An 11550-nucleotide genomic window follows, 5' to 3' on the forward strand; every position below is an offset into this window, starting at 1 on the left:
GGAGGTTACCAGTGGAGTTCCTCAGGGATCGGTTTTGGGACCAATCTTATTTAATCTTTTTGTTACTGACCTTGGCACAAAAAGTGGGAGTGTGCTAATAAAGTTTGCAGATGATACAAAGCTGGGAGGTATTGCCAATTCGGAGAAGGATCGGGATATTATACAGGAGGATCTGGATGACCTTGTAAACTGGAGTAATAGTAATAGGATGAAATTTAATAGTGAGAAGTGTAAGGTTATGCATTTAGGGATTAATAACAAGAATTTTAGTTATAAGTTGGGGACGCATCAATTAGAAGTAACGGAAGAGGAGAAGGACCTTGGAGTATTGGTTGATCATAGGATGACTATGAGCTGCCAATGTGATATGGCTGTGAAAAAAGCTAATGCGGTTTTGGGATGCATCAGGAGAGGCATTTCCAGTAGGGATAAGGAGGTTTTAGTACCGTTATACAAGGCACTGGTGAGACCTCACCTAGAATACTGTGTGCAGTTCTGGTCTCCCATGTTTAAAAAGGATGAATTCAAACTGGAGCAGGTACAGAGAAGGGCTACTAGGATGATCCGAGGAATGGAAAACTTGTCTTATGAAAGGAGACTTAAGGAGCTTGGCTTGTTTAGCCTAACTAAAAGAAGGTTGAGGGGAGATATGATTGCTCTCTATAAATATATCAGAGGGATAAATATAGGAGAGGGAGAGGAATTATTTAAGCTCAGAGCACCAATGTGGACACAAGAACAAATGGGTATAAACTGGCCACCAGGAAGTTTAGACTTGAAATCAGACGAAGGTTTTTAACCATCAGAGGAGTGAAGTTTTGGAATAGCCTTCCAAGGGAAGCAGTGGGGGCAAAAGATCTATCTGGTTTTAAGATTCTACTCAATAAGTTTATGGAGGAGATGGTATGATGGGATAATGGGATTTTGGTAAGTAATTGATCTTTAAATATTCAGGGTAAATAGGCCAAATCCCCTGAGATGGGATATTAGATGGATGGGATCTGATTTACTATAGAAAATTCTTTCCTGGGTATCTGGCTGGTGAATTTTGCCCATGTGCTCAGGGTTTGGCTGATTGCCATGTTTGGGGTCGGGAGGGAGTTTTCCTCCAGGGCAGATTGGAGAGACCCTGGAGGTTTTTTTGCCTTCCTCTGTAGCATGGGGCATGGTTGACTGGAGGGAGGCTTCTCTGCTCCTTGAAGTTTTGAACCATGATTTGAGGACTTCAATAGCTCAGACATGGGTGAGGTTTTTCATAGGAGTGGTGGGTGACATTCTGTGGCCTGCGCTGTGCAGGAGGTCAGACTAGATGATCAGAGTGGTCCCTTCTGACCTTAGTATCTATGAATCTATGATTCTCTGCTGGGGAATTTCCCTGCAAGGGGAATTTTAAATTGCTCGTAGTTCAGATGAAGAGGATAGATTTGAAAATGTAGGATATTCCCAACACCATGTCTAATCTAACCCTTTCTTCGCCACTTCACTAGGCATTTATTCTCCAGTCTAAAAGCCTCAGGAATCCTTCCCTGCTATTCAGCTCAAATTTTTATCCCCTTCCCGCCTGAACAATACTTCTCTGGTCTTGTTATAATTATATATAGTATATATTAGCACTCATATATACAGATTAGTTTGGAAAAACGCTGTTGTGTCAGTCATGATATTCCTTTAGCCCAGCATCACACAGTATAGTCATCAGAATAGCTTTGAAAGGAGGTGGTACCATCTCCCCAGTGATAAGGGCATAGAATTGAAGAACTGTTCTCTTCAAGTTTACCTACTCAATAAACATGTCCATAGACCAGAGCCCCAGAATTTGTCTGCAGTTTAGAAGTCTGGACAAGTTATGTGGAATGTTTTATATGCACACTGTGGCCTAAACTTTGGCCATTTATCCTTGGTAACTAAAGGCAATACCAAACTAAGGGCTTGTCTACACTTACATTTTATAGCGCTCTAACTTGCTGGCTCAGGAGTGTGAAAAATCACCCCCCTGAGTGCAGCAAGTCTGCACGCTTTAAAGCGCTAGTGTAAACAGGCTCCCAGTACTCGGAGCTAATCCGCTCGTGGAGGTGGATTACCAGGAGTGCTGGGAGACCTCTCTCCCAGCGCTCGTATGCGACCACACTTGCACTTCAAAGCGCTACCATGGGAGTGCTCCCGTGGCAGTGCTTTGAAGTTTCTAGTGTACCCATGCCCTAAGCAGTTCAGGCTATATTTTGTTAAATTAACTAAATATCTGAAACTAAATTGAAGTGCATACATATGTCTACAAATACACACAATAACTATTTCAAAAAAACAAAAGGGAATAAGCTGAGAATTAAATTCAGTAATGTTTCTCTTTTTAAGGAACTGTGTAGAGTTTTTAGCCTGTGTGTAAAAACACAGTAACTCCTCACTTAAAGTTATGTTGCAGTTATGTTCCTGAAAAATGCTACTTTAAGTGAAATGATGTTAAGCGAATCCAATTTCCCCATAAGAATTAATGTAAATTGAGGGGGTTAGGTTCCAGGGAAAAATGTTTTTTGCCAGACAAAAGCGGCTGTAAACATTCCCTGTGGAAACTGAATGTGATGATAAACCCATGTTATCCCACTGGAGTGCACCACTCCCTCCACTTTCCAAAGGGGGGGGGGGGAAGAGAGAAGAAAGGTGTGCATGTGTGTGTGAAAGACGCATTGCCCCTTTAAGTACGCTGACTCCACTCTAAGTGTACTTAGGTATACTGCCTTTTTAAGTAGATCAGCAAGTTGAGACAGAAGCTGCTGCCAGCAAGCTCCCTCCATCCTGAGCCCTGTCCTGTCCCCCCACCCCATGATCTGTGGAGATGGGGTACAGGAGTGTGGGGGAAGGAATGAGGGGGAGGGGGACACCCTGACATCAGTACTCCTCTTCCCCTCCCATCCCCTGCACAGAAAGCAGGAGGCTCCCAGGAGCAGCTCCAAAGCAGAGGGCAGGAACAGCACATGCAATGGGGGGAGGGACAGCTGAACTGTCTGGGGATAGCCTGCTGGGCAGTTGCTGCACAGGGAACTTAGGGGAGCTGATAGGGGGGCTGCTGGTCCACCCTGGTTCCAAGCCCCCACCAGCTAGCTCCAATGGCTGCTCTTTCTGCAAGCAGTGGACAAAGCAGGCGGCTGCCAAACAACATTATAAGGGAGCACTGCACAACTTTAAACGAGCATGTTATCTAATTGAACAGCGATGCAACAACGAAACAACGTTTACCAGGACGACGTTAAGTGAGGAGTTACTGTAAGATGCACTCAGATTTGTCTTATAGACAACCATTTGACAGGAGCCTGAAGACTTCACCTCTAAGGGGGCAGTAGCTGGAGAGATGCTTTCTGAGTTGGGTAGTCAGGCATGGCTTTTCCCCCCGATAGCTGCTGATGGCTGGGGCTGATTGAGTAAATTTGATGTAAATTGTGACAGACTGCTACCAATAGGGAAAGATACTCTGATAAAAATGGAGAATGTAATGCTGAACACTTCTCTGTCAGTCACATCCCTAGGTCCAGAGAACAGGCCCAGGCTACATTTTAGGACTCAAAGCAGGAGAGGCAATACTGAGGGGCTTTTGAAGATCAAACTGCAACTGAACTTTTAACCAGCAGGTAACTCGATGCTGTGAAGCTACTTGCACTATGAAGCAATGAGACTAAATGGGATATCTCAGTCAGACCAGAAGAGCTGGCTCTTACATGAACACCACATCTCTTGATTTACCTCCCCCTCCACCCCAAAAAAAGGTTCAAAATACCAATAGCCACTTCTTTAGACTATCTATGCAAGATAAGTGTCTACACTCAAACTTAAAAACTTTTGTAACACGGTAAAGGTGTTTTAAGCAAAACAAAGAAAACTCCAAGTTTAGGTAAAATAATTTAAATGCCCAATCTACAAGTCACACAACCAGTCCTAAATCTCTTTTGCACTCAAGACTCCTGTTGAAGTCAGCAAGTTATTTGGATGTACAAGGAGGGCGGAATCACACAGTAAATGGTTACACTTAAGAGTCATTAGCGAGAGAGAAAAAAGATTTAAGGAGACAACAAATCCTATTGCGCTCTCTCTCTCTCTCTCTCTCTCTCTCTCTCTCCACACATTGCATAGAATTTATATTCCCTTATATTCTACATATTTGATATGTACCTTGCTAGCCTTTCTAGAATATAAGAGATGTATTAATCACTATAACAATCTGAAGTCATGTATACTAGACACTAGAAATTTTCTATAAATTTTTATTATTTCTCTGCCTCATGTATAGGGATGACAAAAAGGAAAACTACATATTGACTAGTCATGATAAGGAAAATCAGAAAAATGAAAACAGACCGGAATAGTTATGGAACAATATTCTTCCAATACCATATTCCTTATATGAAGTTACTAAACAAAAATCTAACCCTCTGGTTTCAACCCTCCACTCCATACAATGTTGCCAGCAGAGGCAATTACTTGAGTGCAAGAAAGGAAATGGTCTTTATGTAGATACAGGTTTGGAAATCAAGAGATTGCCACTCTAATTCCAATCTCTGCCGCAAATTTGCCATGTGACTTTGGGCACTTTACTTAGAGCTCAATCCCATAAACACTATTACAAGACATATTAGTCAACGGGACTACTCACTACAATGCAAAGGGTGTTGCAAGTTTACACTAATATTTGTAATGCACATTGAGATCCTTACATTAGAAGGTGCTAGAGAAGAAAAATGGAATACATTCAAACAGAGCATATGAAGTGCAAAAAACAAAATTTCTGTTTTCTTAGCAATAGTTGATTTTCATTCCAAATTTTCCCTTGAGGCATAGGAGTTCTTTACTAGTGACAGTTAAAACTCCCTAATCGCTTGGCCAATAACAACTGTGATTAAATATTATTTAACTGTCAACCTAAGACTATAAAAAGGGAGAAAATGTTCTTGTTCAAAGCAGAAAAAAACCCCAAAAACCCAGCAATAACTGAAGCCTGTAAGACTTTCAGTTCCAGTCATTGGCGCTGGATATAATTGCTCTTTCTTTAGGCCCCTGGGAATTTCTGCAGCTTTCTAGCTAGTTTCTCTTTGCTTGGAGAGAATGTTGACAATATTTTATGATTAAGTAATTGCATAGTTAGTGTTACTTAGGAGATTAGATGGGAACTACTCAGTTATGCATGCAGTCTCTCTCCGGAGGGTGCATGTCCTGGTTAATCAAAACAACATTTTTTTTGTTTTGGCTTTTCTTACTTTAATAAGATTTTTTGAACAGGAGGAAAATTATGATAAACAAAAATGCATTTACAGTCCAAGGTAGAACACTAAGAAAAGGATCTTGTTTCTATTGAGTATGTTTTAAATGGTCCCAGGTGTGACTGCCCTTGAACATCAGATGGCAAATAAATAGTGAATGAGTGTAATTAAAAAAAAGCTTATTAAATAATTTAAAGAGCCAGTACATCTGTTGACACTGTTTTTTAATTTGGTTGAAATGCTTCTCAGCTATATTCTCAAAAATAATACTTTAGAGAGCTGGTACTGATATAAGTAAATACAGAGCAAGTGTCATTTATGATACACACAGGATGGTTCACCGATTAGGGTGCCAGCCTGGAATGCAGAAAACCAGGTTTAAATTTCCTGATCTCCTACAGATGTGTGTGACCCAGTCTCTCTTATGCCACAGTTCCCCATACTCAGAGGTGCCGTGAAGATTTATATTAAAGATTATGAGGTGCTCAGATACTGTAGTAAAGGGGATGATATAAGTACCTAAGATATGCTGTGCTTAAAGCAGAGACAGACACTCTTCTGATCCTGAAAACACTTTGTGCATGATTAGTTTTATTTATACAACTAGTCCTATTGACTTCAATGGGAGCAGCCATGTACTTAAAGTTAAAAATACGCATATTTTCAAGATCAGGGCCAAACAAGACTCCCAGATTCTATTTTTGGCTCTGACATTGATCTGCAGAGTGACCCTGGTCAAGTCTCAGTGCCTTATTTTAAGGCATCTTCTAACCTCATAAGATGGTCGTGAAGATTAGTTAGTGTTTGTACAAATGCTGTAAAACCTTTGGATAAGATGGGGCTAAGCAACCATACTATTGTTAAACAACTGAAGTATCCTTTCACTTTTTACTCTTATATTTACTTTTATTTCCCCTTTGGCAGGTGAGAGCAAGAGATCATTTGTGTTGCACTATGTGTTTGTACAGCCACTAACACAATGGAGCTCTGAAATTAATTTCTGGGCTTCTGGGCACTATTGTGATACGAATAAGGTTATTTTTTCTGGAGGTGCTGAATTAATTAAATTCACTGACACTGAACTGAAAACATGTACACTTCATGTCCAAAGATTTTCCATTAAATGGATTTTTAGTAGCAAAAGTATTTTCAGTATGATTTAAAAAAAAAAAAACACCAACTGCACAGCATATTAGTTTACAACATTAAAACCCGTGACCTACATTCACTAGTGCCTGGTGAAACTCCAGAAAAGTTTAATTGTGGGGAAAAACTGGAGACGAACATGGAACGAGCAGCAGACCAATGCATAGGTAGTGTGGGCAAGAGGCTCATTTGCTGGCCATCACCAAAATAGTTCTACTGTTTTATCAAGTGTACTTAATATGTGAATAAGTTCTCCGCATGGTATTGAGGCTAATTTTGTGGTCCTTTCATGCTACAACAAAAGTGGAACAACATGCATATAAAGTCATGGACTAGAAAACTATGGCTCGATATTAAATTTATTCACAGGATCTGTAGAGAAACACAGTTTGCTAGCACTCTTCTCATCATTTGTAGCTTCCAGAAGTGTATGGAAACAAGATGCTATAGCTTCAATGCAATTATAAGCAGAAAAATGACTTAAAGGGGTTCCATGTTTGGAACTTGCAAATCAAAAGGTGGCCTTCTAATGACAAGCACTGATTCGCAAACTATATTCTTTTTATCTTTTCACTCACTGAAGATGGCATTCAGAACTTAACCATTCTGTTGATACGAGACAGAACAGAATCCACATTGCTCATTAACAGATGTTGGCTGTGCAGTGCTAAAATTTGTCAGAGGCATATTTTGCCTCTGACAAGGTGGTTCTATTCTTAATCATTTTTAATATTATGACCACACTAATTCTCAATGATTACAGACTATCACTTAATAGGAGGAAGGTTTCCCGTCATCTTAAACAATGGATGCAATCCAAACTGGTCTGACAATCTGATCAGTTTTGCAGCTTTCTTGACTCAAATCTAAAGAGGCATAAGGTTACCTTGTTTGAGGCAGAATTTATTAAATGAAACCAGTGTTACTGCACTCATAACTTATTACATAGATGGAGAGAGATACCGGGTAAGGCAAGTTATACTAGGCAGGGTTTCCCTTCCCCTCCCCACACCACCAAGAATAATCTTCACATCTAACACACCGAGAGCTGTAAACTCACATATATACAGCTAAGTCAGTCTCTCTTTTTGAATACTGTTATTTGTGTTGCATTCTATGAATGTCAGAAAAATACTATAATCCCCATTAACCAGTCCATAGTTTAACAGATGAAAAGTTAGAAAAAGCTCAAAAGAGAATCTAGGACCAGTTTCTAGGCTCAAAGAACAAAACAAACAAATACAGGATGATCACTTTTTTAAAGCCAGCATTGGCATTAGAAAACTAATAGAAGGCAGAAGGGATCAGGATCAAGAGAGAAAACACCCAGTATCTATCCCAAGAATTTACCCCAAATAAAAACCCTTCAAGCTATTATACTTGGCAAGGAAAGTACTTAAAATATTTGTTATAAATACCAAATACTGCCCGTCTGTACCAAAGAGCAACTACCATTCTTGCAAGAAAATTGTATGCTCTCTCAGATCTCATTTTTAAAGCACTTATAATCAATTAATCAATTCCTAAAGCACTTAAAGTAGCTATTATCCCCATTTTACAGACAGGAAAATGGAGACAAATGGAAATCAAATGATTTGCCCAAGACTATACAAGGACTCTGACAGAGTTCAGGTAGAACTCAGGGATTCCCTTACAACTAGTCCTTCACTCAAGCCACTAGATCACACAAAAAGAAGTCCATCTGGATATCAGGAAGCAGAATCAATTAATCAGTGGCCATACATTCCCCTCACAAACAATACGATCCTAATCTCAATGGAACTGGTGCTTGCTATAAACAGTGAGGGAAGAATCTGGCTCACAGTGTCTACAAATGCAGTTCAGACTCACAGGTTTCAGAGTAGCAGCCATGTTAGTCTGTATTCGCAAAAAGAAAAGGAGTACTTGTGGCACCTTAGAGACTAACAAATTTATTGGAGCATAAGCTTTCGTGAGCTACAGCTCACTTCATCAGATGCATCCGATGAAGTGAGCTGTAGCTCACGAAAACTTATGCTCTAATAAATTTGTTAGTCCAGACTGAGGAATACTTTCCATTTAAAAAAAAAACCCACCATACTGCTTTAGAGATTCCAAGGCCAGAAAAAGGACCACTGGAATCCTCTAATCCAGTGGTGGGCAACCTGTGGCCCACAGGCCACACGTAGCAGTCTGGGTAATTTGCTGGTGGGCCGTGAGACAGTTTGTTTACATTGACTGTCCGCAGGGCATGGCCGTCCACAGCTCCCAGTGGCCACGGCTCGCCATTCCCAGCCAATGGGAGCTGCAGGGAGTGACGCGGGCTAGCCGCCGCTTCCCACAGGTGGGCAGCTGTGCCTGCAGACGGTCAATGTAAACAAATTTCAGAGTAGCAGCCTTGTTAGTCTGTATTCACAAAAAGAAAAGGAAGACTTGTGGCACCGTAGAGACTAACAAATTTATTAGAGCATGAGCTTTCGTGAGCTACAGCTCACTTCATCGGCTGCATTTGCAATGCATCCGATGAAGTGAGCTGTAGCTCACGAAAGCTCATGCTCTAATAAATTTGTTAATGTAAACAAACTGTCTCGCGGCCCCCAGCAGACGACCGTGAGAGGCAGCAGGTTGCCCACCACTGCTCTAGTCTGACCTTCTGTGTAACACAGGACACAGAACTTCCCCAAAATAATTCCTAGAGCAAAGCGTTAAAAACAACATCTCATTTTAGTTTAAAGCCCTGCCCGGGATGGAGAATCCCTGCCCAGGCCTGGCAATTTGTTCCAGAGGCTAACGACTCTCACTGTTAAAACTTGTGACAAACTCAGACAGGAAATAAGGCTAGGGTCAACTTCCAGTAACCACTGGAGCAGGTTATGCCTTTCTCTGCTAGACTGACGCTCATCATCGAACATTTGCGCCCCGCACAGATACGTACAAGCTGTGACCAGAGGGTCACCCCGGAGCCTTCCCGTTGTGAAGCTACACAGGCCCCCCCAGGAGCGCACGCCACGCTCCGAGGCGGGTCCTCTCATTCTGGACTCGTCCCCCTCTCGCGGCGGGTTTATCCACACGCAGGGTTTTGCCCTTTCAGCCTCGCGGAAGAGCCGCAGCCGGCGGGTCCGTCTGGAACCCAACTGCCCTCGGCCACGCTAGGCGCTCTCCAGCCGCGGGCGGCGAACCACGCTCCGAGCTCTCCCTCCCCTTTCCCGGCCCCAGCGTCCCGCTCTCTACGGGCCGGACCCCCCGCCCCCGCCCGGGAGGCAGGGAGACGCCGCAGGCCCCTTTCCCAGGCCCGGAGCGCAGGCAGGGAGCTACGAACTGGGCCCGGCGGCCCCGACCCCGCGTCAGGGCGGGGAAGCCGGCTCCGGGCGGGGCAGCCCGGGGAGGGGCTGGTGGGGCCCAGCGGTCCCCGCCCGAACACTCACCTGCGGCCGAACCGCCGCCTTCGGCTTCTGGCCCCAGCCAGGACACTCCTTCCGACTCCGAAGAAGGATGAGCGACTAGCGCGGCCAAGAGGGACCTGAAGGAAGGCGGCTAGCGCCGCGCAGCGCCCCCTGCGGCCGGTCCGCCCGGGCAGGGCCGCTCCCGCGGGTACTTACCCCGCATCGCCGGCGGCACTGCCCCGCCCCGGCAGCTTGAGATTTAGAATCATAGAATATCATAGAATCATAGAATATCAGGGTTGGAAGGGACCCCAGAAGGTCATCTAGTCCAACCCCCTGCTCAAAGCAGGACCAAGTCCCAGTTAAATCATCCTAGCCAGGGCTTTGTCAAGCCTGACCTTAAAAACCTCTAAGGAAGGAGATTCTACCACCTCCCTAGGTAACGCATTCCAGTGTTTCACCACCCTCTTAGTGAAAAAGTTTTTCCTAATATCCAATCTAAACCTCCCCCATTGCAACTTGAGACCATTACTCCTCGTTCTGTCATCTGCTACCATTGAGAACAGTCTAGAGCCATCCTCTTTGAAACCCCCTTTCAGGTAGTTGAAAGCAGCTATCAAATCCCCCCTCATTCTTCTCTTCTGCAGACTAAACAATCCCAGCTCCCTCAGCCTCTCCTCATAAGTCATGTGCTCTAGACCCCTAATCATTTTTGTTGCCCTTCGCTGTACTCTTTCCAATTTATCCACATCCTTCTTGTAGTGTGGGGCCCAAAACTGGACACAGTACTCCAGATGAGTACGATGAGTCCGGTACGAAACTGTGGAAAAACCTGAGAGTCTCTGGATTAAGTTTAGAAGTGTGTGCAACAAGAGTGATGTCATGGTGGGAGTCTGCTATAGACCACCGGACCAGGGGGATGAGGTGGATGAGGCTTTCTTCCGGCAACTCACGGAAGCTACTAGATCGCATGCCCTGATTCTCATGGGTGACTTTAATTTTCCTGATATCTGCTGGGAGAGCAATACAGCGGTGCATAGACAATCCAGGAAGTTTTGGAAAGTTGGAAAGCGTAGGGGACAATTTCCTGGTGCAAGTGCTAGGGGAGCCAACTAGGGGGAGCGCTTTTCTTGACCTGCTGCTCACAAACCGGGTAGAATTAGTGGGGGAAGCAAAAGTGGATGGGAATCTGGGAGGCAGTGACCATGAGTTGGTTGAGTTCAGGATCCTGACGCAGGGAAGAAAGGTAAGCAGCAGGATACGGACCCTGGACTTCAGGAAAGCAGACTTTGACTCCCTCAGGGAACAGATGGCCAGGATCCCCTGGGGGACTAACATGAAAGGGAAGGGAGTCCAGGAGAGCTGGCTGTATTTCAAGGAATCCCTGTTGAGGTTACAGGGACAAACCATCCCGATGAGTCGAAAGAATAGTAAATATGGCAGGCGACCAGCTTGGCTTAATGGTGAAATCCTAGCGGATCTTAAACATAAAAAAGAAGCTTACAAGAAGTGGAAGGTTGGACATATGACCAGGGAAGAGTATAAAAATATTGCTCGGGCATGTAGGAAAGATATCAGGAGGGCCAAATCGCACCTGGAGCTGCAGCTAGCAAGAGATGTCAAGAGTAACAAGAAGGGTTTCTTCAGGTATGTTGGCAACAAGAAGAAAGCCAAGGAAAGTGTGGGATCCTTGAAAGTGTGGGATTCATCCTTACTGAATGAGGGAGGCAAGCTAGTGACAGAGGATGTGGAAAAAGCTAATGTACTCAATGCTTTTTTTGCCTCTGTTTTCACTAACA

General features: G+C 43.7%; 1 protein-coding gene across 3 annotated transcripts in view; it reads right to left on the reverse strand.

Moving 5' to 3' along the window:
- TRAF6 (TNF receptor associated factor 6) overlaps window positions 1-9939 on the reverse strand; it is a 34211-nt gene extending 24272 nt beyond the window's left edge. Inside the window, exon 1 of one of the 3 annotated variants that reach the window (XM_038405189.1) lies at window positions 9794-9939. Coding sequence is in view for 1 of the 3 variants with exons in the window: in XM_038405187.2 (XP_038261115.1) it covers window positions 9304-9400 (97 nt within the window). In the remaining 2 variants the exon portion in view is untranslated. The other 2 variants (XM_038405192.2, XM_038405187.2) reach the window with 2 other exon arrangements.
- Window positions 9940-11550: the final 1611 nt, after the last annotated feature.

The sequence above is a fragment of the Dermochelys coriacea genome, chromosome 6 (genome assembly GCF_009764565.3).
Source record: "Dermochelys coriacea isolate rDerCor1 chromosome 6, rDerCor1.pri.v4, whole genome shotgun sequence".
NCBI classification, from domain to species: domain Eukaryota; kingdom Metazoa; phylum Chordata; order Testudines; family Dermochelyidae; genus Dermochelys; species Dermochelys coriacea.